At 44.7% G+C, this 15,189-nt stretch overlaps 2 protein-coding genes across 5 annotated transcripts in view; one reads left to right on the top strand and one right to left on the bottom strand.

Moving 5' to 3' along the window:
• The window catches only part of SLC44A3 (solute carrier family 44 member 3), a 74,415-nt gene extending 62,542 nt beyond the window's left edge, over positions 1-11,873 (top strand). For 2 of the 4 annotated variants that reach the window (XM_084755402.1, XM_084755401.1), the window contains exons 13-15: positions 6,037-6,174; positions 9,254-9,490; positions 11,086-11,873. In XM_084755402.1, coding sequence (XP_084611528.1) covers positions 6,037-6,174; positions 9,254-9,490; positions 11,086-11,190 — 480 coding nt within the window. In that variant the 3' untranslated portion in view covers positions 11,191-11,873. Of the gene's footprint in view, positions 1-616; positions 2,423-6,036; positions 6,175-9,253; positions 9,491-11,085 lie in introns of those variants that run through there. The other 2 variants (XM_084755404.1, XM_084755403.1) reach the window with 1 other exon arrangement.
• A 1,713-nt stretch (positions 11,874-13,586) lies between these two features.
• CNN3 (calponin 3) overlaps positions 13,587-15,189 on the bottom strand; it is a 30,503-nt gene continuing 28,900 nt past the window's right edge. The window contains exon 6 of the mRNA XM_084755405.1: positions 13,587-14,470. Within this exon, the coding sequence (XP_084611531.1) occupies positions 14,126-14,470 (345 nt within the window). The 3' untranslated portion in view covers positions 13,587-14,125. The remainder of the gene's footprint in view (positions 14,471-15,189) is intronic.

The following is a 15,189-nucleotide window of genomic DNA, read 5'->3' as shown; positions in this document are numbered from 1 at the left end:
GGAGAAGTTTTTCAAAATAAAGAATTAACCTAATGCCTGGTGTGGTGGCACTCACCTGTAATCCCAGCACTCTGGAAGGCAGAGGCAGACAGATGGATCGCTGTAAATTTGAGGCTAGCCTGGTCTGCAAAGTGAATCCAAGACAGCCAAGACTACACAGAGAAATCCTGTCTTGAAAAAACAAAAGAAAAAAAAAGAAAAGAAAAGCCAAAACAAAAAACAAAAAAACAAAACAAAAACCTCACTACAACAACAAAGAGTTAATCTAGCCTTTTTTGTTATGCAATAGCACAGTGCTTAGACTTTTTATTAAAGGAAAATAATAACGTCACAATGACTTTTTTCCCCCACAGTGATTATTTTACTGAGTTAAATAATGTGATCAGAGGAGGGTGCTTGGTCCGCTATGAAGGAAAAGCATCAGGTGTGTGTGTGTGTGTGTGTGTGTGTGTGTGTGTGTCTGTCTGTCTGTCTGTCTATGTGTGAACATGTATGTATGTATGTGTGGGTGCATGCACACATATATTTCCATGGAGGCCTGAGCAGGATATCAGGTTTCCTGTTTTTTTGTTTTTTGTTTTTGTTTTTTTTTTCATTTTTTACCATGTTTCCACAGGACAGGGTACTGACTGAACCTGGAGCTGACTGGTGGCCAGCAAGCCCCAGTGACCTTCCTGTCTCTGCTCCTCTCTCCTGCACTGAGACTGAAGAAGTGTATGACCACCCTCTGCCTTTCTTATTTAAAGATTTATTTATTTTGTTTATGCGTCTGAATGTTTGCCTGCGTATATGTATGTGTGGACCACATGCGTGTCTGGTGCCTGCAAAGGCCAGAAGAGAGCATCAGATCCTTGGAGCTGGAGTTACGGAGGGTTGTGGGCTTTCATGTTTGTGCTAGGAACCACACTCAGGTCCTCTGTGAGAACAGCAAGTGCTCTTAACCACTGAGCCATCTCTCCAGCCCCCCCCCCCCTTTTGTAGGTTCTGGGAATTTGAATGGAAGTCCTCATGCTAACTTAGTGAGCACTCTTAGCCACTGAGCCAGCTCTCCTAACAAACTTGATAGTCTTTGATGCAAAACCTTAAAGCCAGCAGATGTCTTTTTACAAAGTGCAGGACGGGGTTCCTAAGAAGAGACAAGATTTGGCCAAGGTCACTCTGCAGGCGTTAGGCGGCAACCAGATTTAGAACCCAACCTCCTTCTACAGAACTGGCCTGCTGTGTCTTAGAGAAAGATCTCACATGGGCTCCGTGCTGCTGTTTTGAAGGAAATGCACAAAGTACACCTCACTGTAAATGTCTTCCTGTAGATGGGCCTGGGCGAGCCAGAGATCCTCTCCATGTGACATCAGTCTGGTGTGTGTGACTTGGCATGCCATCTAGCCCTTTTGTGCTCGGGTGCTCTCAGCTGCCTTGCTGACTTGGGGCTGGGAGGAGTAAATGAGTCAGTACGTTCAGGAAGTGTGCCTAGGATGTGCTACAGTGTGCATGGAATGGTCATTTGGGTCAGCATGTACTTCCACATGGAATTTGTACACCTGCCTGCAGGGGGGAAAAAGTAGTTAAAGGCCACAAATATGAGCTAGGAAGCTCCCTTCGGGTTTGTGCCAAGCAGTTTGGGGACACACCACAGGACGTCGGCTTGGGTGGCAGTGTTCAGAGGCACAGCGTCTGGGAAGAATTACAGTGCCTGGTCCTGGCATCTGGGCCCTGGGGAGTGCTTCTTGACTTTGGTCCAGATTCTGGTTTGTCACTGCCACTGGGCCAGTGCACTCATGGGTATGCGGTCACACCACATTGACCCTAAGTGTAGCACGGCCCTGTGGGCATTATGGCTTGTGTGGGAATGTCTTACAGAGTTCTGACATGATGGCGTGCAGCCATAAATCCTGGCTTATTCCTCTTATAGCAGTGGTTCTCAACCTTCCTAATGCTGTGACCCTTCAATACAGTTCCTCATATTATGGTGACCTCCAACCATACTTCTTAATAACTGTAATTTTACTATTGTTATGAGTTGTAATATAAATATCTGATATTCAGAATATCTGTTATGTGACCCCTGTGAAAGGATCGTCTAACACACACACACACACACACACACACACACACACACACACACATACACACCCTTGCCTACAGGTTGAGAACCACTGCCTTATATTACAGCCTTTGTTATTTCTCAAGCAACTAGAAAACTTATAATAAAATTGGATGTTGGGCTGGAGAGATGGCTCAGAGGTTAAGAGCGCTGGCTGCTCTTCCAAAGGTCCTGAGTTCAAATCCCAGCAACCACATGATGGCTCACAGCCATCCGTAATGAGATCTGGCGTCCTCTTCTGGCCTTCAGGAGTTACATGCACTGTATGTGCATATAGAACACTGTATACATAATAAAGAATAAATAAATATTTTTTAAAAATTGGATGCTGCAGACCTCTGATCTGATCCTGCCTTCATTTCACCTGCTTCCCCCTTTCCTTTTAAGGTACATCATATTAGTCAAACATTAATGCCTTTAACCCTGGCTAGTGATGGAGCTCAGCTGGTAGAGCGCTTGTACACACACACAAAAAAATGCTAGTAACTCTAGTACTTGGGAGGTAGAGACAAGATATCATAAAGTCAAAGCCATCCTAGGTACAGAGTTAAGTTTGGGGACAGATGCATGAGCCCCTATTTCAAATTCACTCTGTGAATTTTACGTGGTCATCAACATAAAATGGTTTAACCATTACCCACTTTTTTTCCTTGCTGAAAGGTTAGCCACTTGAGGGGGGGAAGGGGGTTCCCCCTCTAGTCATTTTCATGAGGAACACAATGTGCTTGCTTCCCAGACTTCATCACAGGCTGCCCTTTCCACACACTGTCAAGCTCTGCAGCTGCCTTAGCACACGGCCGAAGCTGTCAGCTCAGATGGGTGCGCACACACACGGTCAACAAGTCTAGTGCAGTGCATCCTCCCGACGCCTGCCAAGAAAGCAGCAGCTTCTACTCAACCTACGCGTGGGGCTGCTAATGCTGAGACAGCAGAACGCCCTGAACCTAGGGCGGGCTGCCCTCCCCCCCACTCACTCAGACAGTCATTAATCTAGGTCTGCATGTGACACTGAGGGCTGAATCTCAAGCTAAAAGTCCAGTACTGCTGTCACTTCAGGAAGGCATATATAATTATAATGGCCCTGTCAGTGTGGGTTTAATGTTCTCTTCCAGTGGGCCACGAGATGTTAAAGAAAAGGTAAGTGGTTATGGGCCTCATTGAAATTGGTGGGATTGACACACACATGAAAATGTACCGTTTAACCTTTGCAAATCTCAGATGAGGAACAAAAGTCTATCTCTGTTGCTTAGAAACGATGGATGGCACTAAAATGAATATGAGGCAGTGGGTTTCTGGGAGATATAACCCTCCCTCAGAGGAACAGAACAAAACCCCAACCTACCCTTTGCCATATGACTCGGGTTGTCCGCTAGGAATCAGTTCAGAAAGGGAACACTTGGGGGCTGTGGGCTTGGGGCTAGAACCTGAATGAAGAGAGTGTTACAATATATGATAAAGATGCCATGCAACAGGTCTGCTATCAAAGGAGATTTATTGTGGGAAGGGGGGAAAGGGGTGCACCAACCATGACAGAAATGGAGAGAAACCAAGAGCGACAGAGAGAGAGAGAGAGAGAGAGAGAGAGAGAGAGAGAGAGAGAGAGGCGGGGGGGGGGGGGTAGCGCAGGCGGGCTAGGTGCTTATAACCCAAGCACCAGGCGACAGTAGCAGGTGATGACGTCAGAGGTTGAAAGCCCCGAGGGGCGGGCTAGCAGGCTGCCAATTTGCTAACAGCGAGAAAGCAAAGATGGGGAGAGCCATGGTAACCCCACTGGGCACGGGGATATGGTCTGAGACACGTGCCTGGCCACTTCTGAATTCTCGCGATGTGAAGCCTGTCGAAGCCTAGACAGGATCTTCCTATGTCTTCCAGAGACTTGAGGAAAGCTGATCTGTGCTCAGTGGTAAATAAACGATGTCATCTTTGAAGAAATCTAGCTCTCTGAGATTGATCAGCCTTGGGTACTTGTCATCGCCAGATGCAGGGCTCCAGAAATGTGTCTTTTAATCCTCCCATCAGCAGGTGCTCTGCCGCTCCTCCCTTTATTGATGAGGAAAAGGAGCTCAGAGAGGCTGGTCGCTGGCCCGTGCCCACTGGAAGAGCTGGGATTTGAGCCCAGAGACATTTGGGCTACAGGGCTTGTGCTTCCCGTAACGATCCGTGCTTTTAAATTGAGTTTTGGCCTAATGAAAACTGATGAATGTAAAATCCAGACAATTGGAATCTAAAGAAAAGATCCTTTGTCTTACGGACTCGTGGGGGGTGGGGGGGGGCGGCTTTGGGAAAATGCCCTAACTTTGGTTTCCAGTCTATGAAAGAATGAATCTGAGCTGGGGATAAAATTCAGTTGGTAGAGTGCTGGTCCAACACCGTATAAACCCGGTGTAATTCCTCAAGCTTAAAAGCTCAGCGTTTGAGAGTAAGATGCAAGAAGACCAGGAGGTCCAGGTCATCTTTGCCTTTATAGTAAGGTGGAGGCCAGTCTGCACTGTGAGCCCCTGTCTCCAACAACTAAAACAAAAACAAATTTGCCATTCTAAACACACACACACACACACACACACACACACACACACACACACACACTTTTTTTATTTAGTCATCTTATTTTTGGAAATTTAGTCTTAAGAAAGTATCTGAAGCTGGGAATGGTGGTGCACACCTTTAATCCAGCACTCAGGAGGCAGAGGCAGGTGGATTTCTATGAGTTTGAAGTCAGCCTGGTCTACAGAGTTCCAGGACAGTGAGGGCTACAAAGAAAAGCCCTGTCTCCAAAAAAAAAGAAAGAAAAAAAAAAAAAAAAAGAAAGAAAGAAAGAAAGAAAAAGAAAAGAAAAGAAAGAAAGAAATAATCTAAAGCTGAGTGTGTTGGCTCACACCTTTAATCTAGCACTCAGGAGGCAGGGGGAGGCAGATATCTGTGCGTTTGGGGTGGAGAGAGAGAGAAAATCTAAAATCAGGAAATTAAAATGTTCATCACATATTCCTAACAGCAGAACAGTTTAAATGGCCAGTAAGTGAAGCTCATTTCTTGAGTTCTTGGCAAAGTTCAAGTGTACCTCCCTGCACATATATAAACACATCCCCCAGAGAACTGACAGTTACTAAAAATTAAAGCTTTAAAAGCCATGTAATAACCTAAAATGCTTACTTAAAGGCAAAAGTCAAATATGTAATCTTTAAAATCTGTTGTTTCATTTCTAGTCAGTTTTTCTACTGTTTCTTCCTTTCTCATTCCATCCTGCTATGCCCTCTGAGCTGAGCTCCGTCTCCGGTGGGAGCCTTCAGCATGCCTCTTTCCTGCGCCACTTTTCCCACTGACCTCAGGGAAGAGTGCTGTTTTGTCTTCCTGGGTCTGTCTTGTTTCCGGGGAGCCACTCTGTCAAGGCAGTTGATGTGGAGTTTCACATCCCCTGGGGGACTGATTTTGTTTTGGTCTTGCCCAGACCCCAGATATTTCACTATCTTGGGTACACAATAGGCTCTATTTTTTTTAAAAGCACTTCTCACAGTAGCTGCTTGACTTTAAATCATGAATCCTTGCCTGTACAGGAAACACAGGTCTCTAATGACAACCAACACTATCTCTCAGGCCCAAGGGATCCCCATCCATCCCAGAAACCTTTACCAATTCCTTACCAGCTGCCATCTTGGGCTCAGCTCACAAGTTGCTAGGGTCTGCTCTTTCTGTACCCAAACTCCCTTTCCTGCCCTCTGACTCTGCTGTGTATTAAAAATTAACTTAGGCATACTCACTGTTTCTATGTCTGTGGTGGGACATTTAACCTGCCGCATTGGTGAGAGATACTTTCCCATTTATCAAACAGTATGAAAATATACTAGGTTTACAGCCACATATTCTGTACTGTTGTCATTCTGTTGTCTAAAAATGATACTTGAAACGATGCAAACCATAACCACTGCCTTTTGTTCTAGAATGCGTACACCGCAGCTGCCATTAATGGGACGGATTTCTGTACATCAGCAAAAGACGCGCACAGAATCATAGCCAAGAATTCGAGTCATCTCACATCTGTTAACTGCCTTGGAAACTTTGTCATTTTCCTGGGAAAGGTGAGATGTCTTTGACTAGATACCAGAGGGTGGAACTCAACAAACTAGACAATATGGAGGCTGACTTGAAAGGGGATTTTGTGTTTGTTGCTTTGGATTTGCTGGCCTGCTTCATGGCCTCACCCATTCCCCCGGGCCCTGAGCGGCTTCCTGTTTTGCAGATGAAGCCAGAGGTTTCATGTTTCCTGGGTCCCACAGCAGGTACAGTTGCTGTTTCAGTCTTATTCTATCTTCCTTGCCTCTGACCAGCTCTACCATTTTGATCCCTGGTTTTGTTTAAAATGAAAAGGCTACTTAACCTCAGAAACAAGTAAACTTTGTGGATTGAGTTTTGGTCCTAAAGCATAGGAGTGGCACTGATTTGATTAATTTGTACGTTATTTAAGGGCACTAAGTCTATAAAATAGAATCTGAAAGCCCATGCTTGTAATCTCAGGACTTTTGAGGCAGAGGCAGGTAGATCTCTGAGGCCAGCTTGGTCTATATAATGAGTTCCAGGATAGCTAGGGCCACATAGTGAGACACTGTCTCAAAAAAAAAAATAAATAAATAATAAAAAATAAAAATAAAAAATAAATAAAAAAAGAGGAAAAAGAAACTGAGCGATCTTAGTGGAGCCAGTTGTATTTCTAATGTTTCTTGACTATATTTTTTAACTGTCTTGTTCCATAAAAAGGTTCCTTAACACTGTTGGGCCTTGTGGTATTAAAGGACAGAGTTTGTAACTTGGAAACTTTGAACTTCAGGGTCTTGTGACACAGGTCTATAATTCTCTAGCTACTCTGGAGGCTGAGCCACGATGCTCTCAAGGCCAAGGGTAGCCTGGACAAATTAGTGAGGCCTTGTCTCCAGGGGCGGGGGGTGAGGGAGTGGGGGGGGGGAGGGGGAAGTGCTGGGCATGATGTGTGTCAGTGGAAGAACACTGGTGTTGCCTGTGTGAGGCCCTTGGGTTCACAGTCCAGTACCACCATCAAAATAAAACAAGTGCCTCTCTTGGAGTGTTGATAAAGGTGATACACTAGCCTGGCTGGCCATGCCCCACATTAGCAGGTTCTCTGTGCAGTGCCACACACCGTGCCTTCTTCCGTGTAATGTTTCATCTTCTGGGTCTAATTCTGCCCAGCTTAGTTTGTCTGGTCTCACTTCCACTTAAAGATCTGTCTGTCTGTCTGTCTGTCTGTCTGTCTATGTCCCCATCTGTCAGTCATCTGCTCTCTGTATGTGTCTGTGTTTATGTCCACCATGTGCATGCAGGTGATACCAGAAGAAGGTATCAGAGCCCCTGGAACAGGAGTTGTAGGCAGTTGGGAGCAGCTTGACTTGGGGGCTGGAGTCAGAAACCTAAGACCCCTGCAGGTGCAGCAAACACTGTAAACTGCTGAGGCCTTTGTGGCTCTCCTACTTCCACTTGGAAGCTGCTGTTTAGATTCCTGACCCTGGTCCTTGCCACCATGTCTCCTGTATTCAAAGCTAAACACTCTTCAGTTCTTTCAACCATTCCTCCTCCTCTGACATAAACACCACCAGTTTCCAGCAATGCACAGCAAGGGCACAAGATCTTAGTCACCAGCTGTGACCTGGGCAAGGCCAATATGGTAACTGTGCTCCACTTAGGGTTCTGTGCTTCTATGGTACATATGGTGGTGCATGACTGACTGTCATAGCTGGCTTCCAGCAAGTTAAGGCATGCTTGGATCTCGCAGGTGTGTGCTCATCACACATACATTTAAGGCTCACCTGGGCCCTGGCAAGACATCATGTGGCAATAGTAATAGAAGCACAACATAATTATGTCTTTCAAAACAGCCAAATAAGGTATAGTTGTATACAGTTTGGTAAGACTATTACCTTAGCAGGATCGTGGGTGATACATTTTCTAATTCCAAAAATATTCTTGGATGCAGTTTCATACGCTTCTATTTTTTATTTCATTTTAAATATGAATTCATTTTCTTAGATTTCCCATAAGAAACATATCGTGCCTACTGACGTGTATGGGATAACTCATGCCTTAGGCTTCTGAAGAAAACAGCATTCAGAATTCCCTGGTCATCTTTACAGGCATCCAGGGTAGTAGAGACCCCACGTGGACTCTGTCATCTTTTTTTTTTTTTTAAAGAAATTGGGTGTATCATGTCTTGTAAATGTGTTCCCAGAAATATAATAATTACATATCACAAAAGCCTGGGAGAATCCATTTATCTTGCACACTAGCACTGAAAAGCTTTTCCACGCTAGTGTCCAGAGGCTAAAAGCAATCACTTAGAAAATCAATAATTCACCTACACAATAGCTTGCAGTATAAAAATGGGGTTAAAAAAAGATGAAGCCAGCCATGGTAGCACACGCCTTTAAACTCAGGACTCAGGAGGGAGAGGAAGGCGAATCTCAGTTCAACTACAACCTGCTCTACCGAGTTCCAGGACAGCCATGGCTACAGAGAAACCCTATCTCGAAAAATCGAGAGAAAAAAAAAAGCTTCTAAGGCCAGGTCTGGTGGTCCAAACCTTTAATCCCAGCACTTGAGAGGCAGAGGCAGGCAGATCTCTGTGAGTTTGAGGCCAGCCTGGTCTACAAAGTGAGTCCAGGACAGCCAGGGCTACACAGAGAATCCCTGTCTCGAAAAAACAAAACACAAAAAACCAACAAGAAACAAACAAACAAAACCACCAGACCTCTAAGGAGCCGAGACTCAGTTCAACTCGTAGTGTCTGCGCCTAGGCATGAGGACCGCCACCCACATAAAGGATGGGTGTGATGTTACATCCCTAAGTCTATGCTGGGAGGTGGGAGTGGTTACAGATGGGAGAATCTTTGGCGCTCACTGGCCGGCCAGCCTAGGTTCAATGAGACCCTGCCTCTCAAAACAAGGTAGAGAGAGCAGAAGAAGGTATCTGGCATTGACCTATGACCTCCACACAAGTGCACACATCCACAGGATTACATATAACACACACACACACACACACACACACACACACACACACACTGTAATTGGGAGTAAATCTCAAAGCCTTGAGTAAAACAGCCTATTGAAACTATAATAAAGTTTTTTACCACGCCCTCGACCCGCCCCCAGGTGCTGGTGGTGTGCTTCACGGTTTTCGGAGGACTGATGGCGTTTAACTACAGCCGAGCGCTCCAGGTGTGGGCCATCCCTTTGCTGCTAGTTGCCTTTTTTGCCTACTTAGTGGCTCACAGTTTCCTATCTGTGTTTGAAACCGTGCTGGATATTCTTTTCCTGTGCTTTGCTGTGGACCTGGAAACAAATGACGGATCGTCAGAGAAGCCGTACTTTATGGGCCCAGAGTTTTTGGTAAGTAAACATTTCATCTCCCGTTGTACTCTCCATCCCTGGTCCAGAGGGCTTTCTTGAGTGTCTACTTCCACCTGCCCCAAAATTGCAGAGGGGGATGGGAGCTGTCTTTCAGAGGCTGAACCACGTTCTTACAGAGAGCCCCCACCCCCACCCCCACCCCATCACCCCATCTCCAAAGAGATGTGAGATAGTCTCTGCCATCTTCTCACCGTGGAAGCTGCTAACCTGCATTTCCCATCTGCTCAATTAATTAATCTGATTCCTTCTCAAGTCTCTGATGGGGTTGAAGACCAGATAGTTTAGTTTCACAATGAAGCTTAGTTGTCTAGGGGTTAAGATGCTTTTAAGTCTAGATAGATGTTTTAAGTTGACAGATAAGATATGATAAGACATTGATTTACATTCAGAATTTTAGACTCACCAAGATAGGAAAGATGTTTTCTTCAAGGTTGCCAAATACAAATAGGCAAAACACTATGAATGTAACATTTATATAATTCCTGATTGTTTTGTGGTTCTTTTTGCTGTAGGTAATTTATTGCATATATGTGAAATGATATAAATGTGTATGTAAAAAAAAAAGAAAAATATTTTTTAAAAAACACAAAGAGAAGTGAGAATGGGGCATGTGGGCTCTTCCACAGCAGCATGTTGGTGGACACAGTAGTAGTTGGTTTATCTTTGGCACCAATAGCTTGATCTTGCCTCTTGGACTTTCTGGGAATTTGGGGCAGTTGATGTTTATATAAAGCGTTTGGCCTTTCCAAGCACCATGTCCTACCCATGAAGCTTTGGGTAGAGGACATTATTTTGCAGACTGCTCACCTTTTGTGCCAATGCTGACAGATCTGCAACCCCGGGGGGGGGGGGGGGGCGGGCTGCTAATCAGGGCACACCCTCTGCAAAACCCCATGCTGCTTGTATCTGGAGCTAGCAGGCAGTTGTTTCCAACAGCTTTTGCAACAATGAATTGCTCACTATGTCTTATCCTCTGCAGACAGGAGACATTTCAACACTGTCTTTAGCTATTGTGGGGGTGGAGGTGTGTCAAATGATATTTTACCAATTTTCTTTCATTTTGTTGCCATAAAAATTAAGCTCCTTTGGCCCTAAACAACATTCAAAGCACTGCCATTTCCGCTGGTACTGGATCTCAACACTTCTATGAATTAATGAGTATAAATATGAATGTCCTCCATTCACAGAAACATAATGATACAATGTTTACCTCTGTATGTACTCTGATGGAGAGACTCTGGTGGTTGCAGTAAAGCCAGGCCTGGTGGCAGACACCTGTAATCCCAGCACTCTGGGAGGAAGAGGCAAGTGGATCTCTGTGAGTTCGAGGCCAGCCTGGTCTACAAAGTTAGTCCAGGATAGCCAAGACTACACAGGGAAAGCCTGTCTTGAAAAGCCAGAAAACAATCCAAAAGAACTGCTTTGAAATCAACCTACTACGCGCACAAATACTTTGAACATACTCGGAAAACTTCTAAAATTTGGTTCCTTAAAACTCTAGGGCCATGATCATCTAGAGTATGGCTACCAACAGTGGTTACATCACTGGTGTCCTTTATTCTTTCGTTTTTCAGAGTTTTGTAAACCGTACCAACAACTTTAACAATTCAACGTCTCAAGGACACAAGGACTCATCACCAGATGAAGAGGGGACAGAACTCCGGCCCATAGTGAGATAGGGGCCAAGAGACATTTGTCCCCTGAAGAACCTAACTGTGCTCTGACTACACTGTGACACCAAAAAGGTCTACAGCTATTTTCATATGATCTAGAGCAAGAAAGATAATGTTAGGCTGGGCGTGATGGCGCACGCCTTTAATCCCAGCACTCGGGAGGCAGGGATCGCTGTGAGTTCGAGGCCAGCCTGGTCTACAAAGTGAGTCCAGGACAGCCAAGGCTACACAGAGAAACCTTGTCTCGAAAAACAAAACAAAAACAAAAACAAAATTAAGAAGGAAAGAAAGAAAGAAAGATAATGTTAAAACTAAGTTCATGTGCATCAATTTAAGAGACTGGGCAGGATGACACACACACACATCTATAATCCCAAGAATTTAGGAAGCCGAAGCATGAAAACCACCAGTGTAAGGCAGCCTGAACTACATAGGAGTTAAAACGCCAGCCTGAATGCTACACAGAGACCTTATCTCTAAAAAAAAAAAAAAGATTGGCTGGTTGAATAAAGGCTCCTGAGGACCTGAATTGATTCCCCTAGACCTACATGGTAGAAAGAGAGAACCTATTTCTACAAGTCATCTTCATACCCCCACACAGGTGTTGTGACCCATGCACACATGCATGCAGATGCACATGTGCACATTAAAAACAAAAGTAAATAAATAACACACTATGTGAAACCTTACCTGGGTTTGTCATTTCCCCTCCCCCTTTCCTTTTCATTTTGGTTTGTCTCTTCTTTTAAAGGAGGATTTTGTTAACAGAAATTTAACAAACCCACAGCACTTCTCTTACACAGAGCAGGACTTTCTTATTCTTCCAACACAGGCTGAGAGCATATTAGCATTTCAAGTTACAGCTCCCAAACTGAGCAACAGAAGAAAGGTCTGACTGGTGCAGGCACGTGTGCAAAAACGCAAACACACACACACACACACACACACACACACACACACACACACACACACACACACACACAGTCGAACAAGACGTGACTCAGCTTGCTAGCAGGCCATACTTTCACAAATCAGCAAACATCATAGGAAGGTGACGCTCAACCTCTACCCAAAATGAGACTTGCCTGGAAGGTTCTTTTTGAATTATTTTAAAAATACACCTTTACAGCCCCCAAACCGTGGATGGAGCGTAGAAGAGGTTTTCCTTTTGAAAGCCCTAAGCAAATCGGAACACTGAACATTGGCCAAGATGCCGTGTGGAGGCTCCCATGCTAGGAGGCTCCATCTGACTGACTTGGCAGGCCAGCCATGTGACGTAACACGAGGCTCCTTCCCTTCCCAGCTGCCTCTGCAATTTGACAAGACACAGCCTGATAGCTTAGTTCCACTTTAGATGCAAATTTTCTTAAATAGTACCATGAAATTCATTTAGCTCCGAAATCTCCTACCAAGACTTCTGGGGCATTCCCAGAAGCATCAAATGAGTCATTATAGACTGGAGAGCAAGTACATGTCACCTCTGTGGATTTAAACCTCTGTGTCTTGGCAAAAGCCACGCAGGCCTACCCACAGCCCTATCAGAGGAAACCACTTGGCAAAGACAAGGTCAGAGGGCGAGAACTCGGCTTCCCTCAAGCAATGGCATTGTCTTCTCCCAGTCAGCTGTTGTTTAGCCTTCTCTAAGGTGAGACTCAGAAGTCCCCACCTTATCATTAACGGCACATCATGTCAGCTTCAGGAGACCGTTCACGTCACACCTTCCACACACATGTAATAAATCTCCCTTGCCGGTGGAAATGCTTTTAAAGAGAATTCCAAATTGCATTTGAGATAAACCTGGGGCAGCCAAGTCGTAATGAAACAAGGACCAACTAATACTTGGCTGCCGCTTTACTGTATGTAATGGACATTTTCTTCTTTTGATAATTAGTTATTGTTTTGGTTTTTATAGCTTTGAGACAGGCTGTAGCTAGCTTGGGCTACAGAGAACCCTGTTCACAGAAATCCTCCTGCTTCAGCCTGCCCAGTGCTAAGATTATGGGTGTGAAGTCACCTCACCCAGGCTCCACCAGAGTGCCATGTTGTATGACTAAGTAATGTCAGAATACCTCAAGTGCCCAAGGAATAAGGCCTCTGGTTTCTGACCTGACTCTGCCTACGTAGAAGCTAGCCAGAAAATAACCAGCCTGTGGTTCATATAAATGTTCCAAAAAAAATATTTATTTATAAAAAATACAATGGGATAAGTTTATGCTGAGAAACGCAGCAATAAATACAGTTGAGGGAAACAGAGCGACTCTACAGTGGTCCGTTGGCACAAATGAAGTCTGCGGGCACGTGGCCAGACCTGCACGTCTGTGGTCATTTTGTACACACGCCTTTAGAAGCGCCACTCAGAAAAGACCTTGTCAGCTTAAGGAAGAGAACGAGTACACACATAATCACAAATGCACACTGATCGTGACTTTATTTAAAACTTAGCAGACAATACTGCAGAAAAGCATCCATGGGTCAGGTTCTAAACGCTGCATCTTAGATTCAGTTGGCAAAGACCACATACAGGAGGAAAAAAAAAATCAACATTTTAGTCTTCCATGTACAAGTCAGATACACACTAAACTGTAAAAAAGAAAAAAGTTTTTCTAGTGTTTGAAAATACCAGTTTAAGTGTAAGATTGTAAAAAAAAAAAAAAAGCATAGATCTTCAATGAGAGAACTGGCTGTCCTTTCACAGCATTCCTTTTTACTTCCCTCGTGGGTTATTGGTTATGCTGTAGGATTTAATTGTTACAGCACTAAAAGGCAACTATTAAGGGAGGAGGCAGAAAAGGAAAAAGGAATGTATGTAAGGCTTTTTTTTTTTTTTAAAGGTACAATAAGCATAATAGTGTTTTAGGAAGACGAGATAAGAATTACTCAAGGCTAGCTTGGGTCTCACTGGATACAAACAATGGACTAAATACTGCGCTCCTGGGTGCGACTAATAATCGATGCCCTGGTCGTCGCCATATTGGTATTCTCGAGGATAGTCATCGGGGTACTCGCCGTGATAGTCATCAGGGTACTCTGCCTGGTAGTCACTATCGCTGATTTCCGACCCGTTCGTTCCTGTGCCCTGGCTTCCGTTGTGAATGACAGGTTCTGTCGGGGCGGCACAGTACTTGGGGTCATACACTTGCCGCCCAAGCCCATACACGCTCATCCCTTTCTGGGAAGCCACTTTGTTGGTACCCATCTGTAGAGAAATGGTCGAGTTGTCCACCGGCTGTAATGTGAGCTTCTGGTCGTAGATGTCTCTTCTGGTACCCGGCGCTAACATCCCGGCCTGGTATTGGAGCGTAACAGCATACACGGTAAGACAACAGCTAAGATCGATGCTTCTTAATACTGTCTAAATTACGAAACTCACACCCACTTGGGATATCGAACACTATAACTTTCGATTGATTTGGTGTGGCCCTGAGTTACCAACAAAAAAAAAAAAAATTTTTTTTTTCTTTTCGCCGAGACAGGGTTTCTCTGTGTAGCCTTGGCCCAGGATAGCCTCGAACTCCCAGAGATCCACCTGCCTCTGCCTCCCAGAGTGCTGGGATTACAGGTGTATGTCACCGCACCTGGCTTACCAAAATGTTTTTCTACCGCTCATTTTTATGACAGCGTTCACTGACTCTTGAGCTCAGTCAGGCCTTCCTTCAAATCTCTGCACACTGTTAAAACCACTATATGGTCTCAAAGAACATAGTAACTTGCTTTGAGTTTTTGACTTCCTATATGTAATATAGAAGCAATACAACATACTCCTAAGTAAAGAACAGACACAAAGCCCGGGGCTGGTGACAATAGTGTGTAGTTAAACACAGCACTCGGTGGTCTTGCTGAGGACCCAGGGCCAGTCCCAGCGCCCACATGATGACTCACAACTATGTGTAACTCAGTTTCAGGAAAGCCCATGTCATTTCTGACTTCCAAGGGTACTAAGCCTTCGGTCACATACATACATACAGGCAAAATAGCCATACACACGAAAATCAAATAACTACATTT

This window comes from Acomys minous, assembly GCF_964271855.1.
Source record: "Acomys minous genome assembly, chromosome: 14".
NCBI classification, from domain to species: domain Eukaryota; kingdom Metazoa; phylum Chordata; class Mammalia; order Rodentia; family Muridae; genus Acomys; species Acomys minous.
This window is presented reverse-complemented; position numbering and strand designations above follow the sequence as displayed.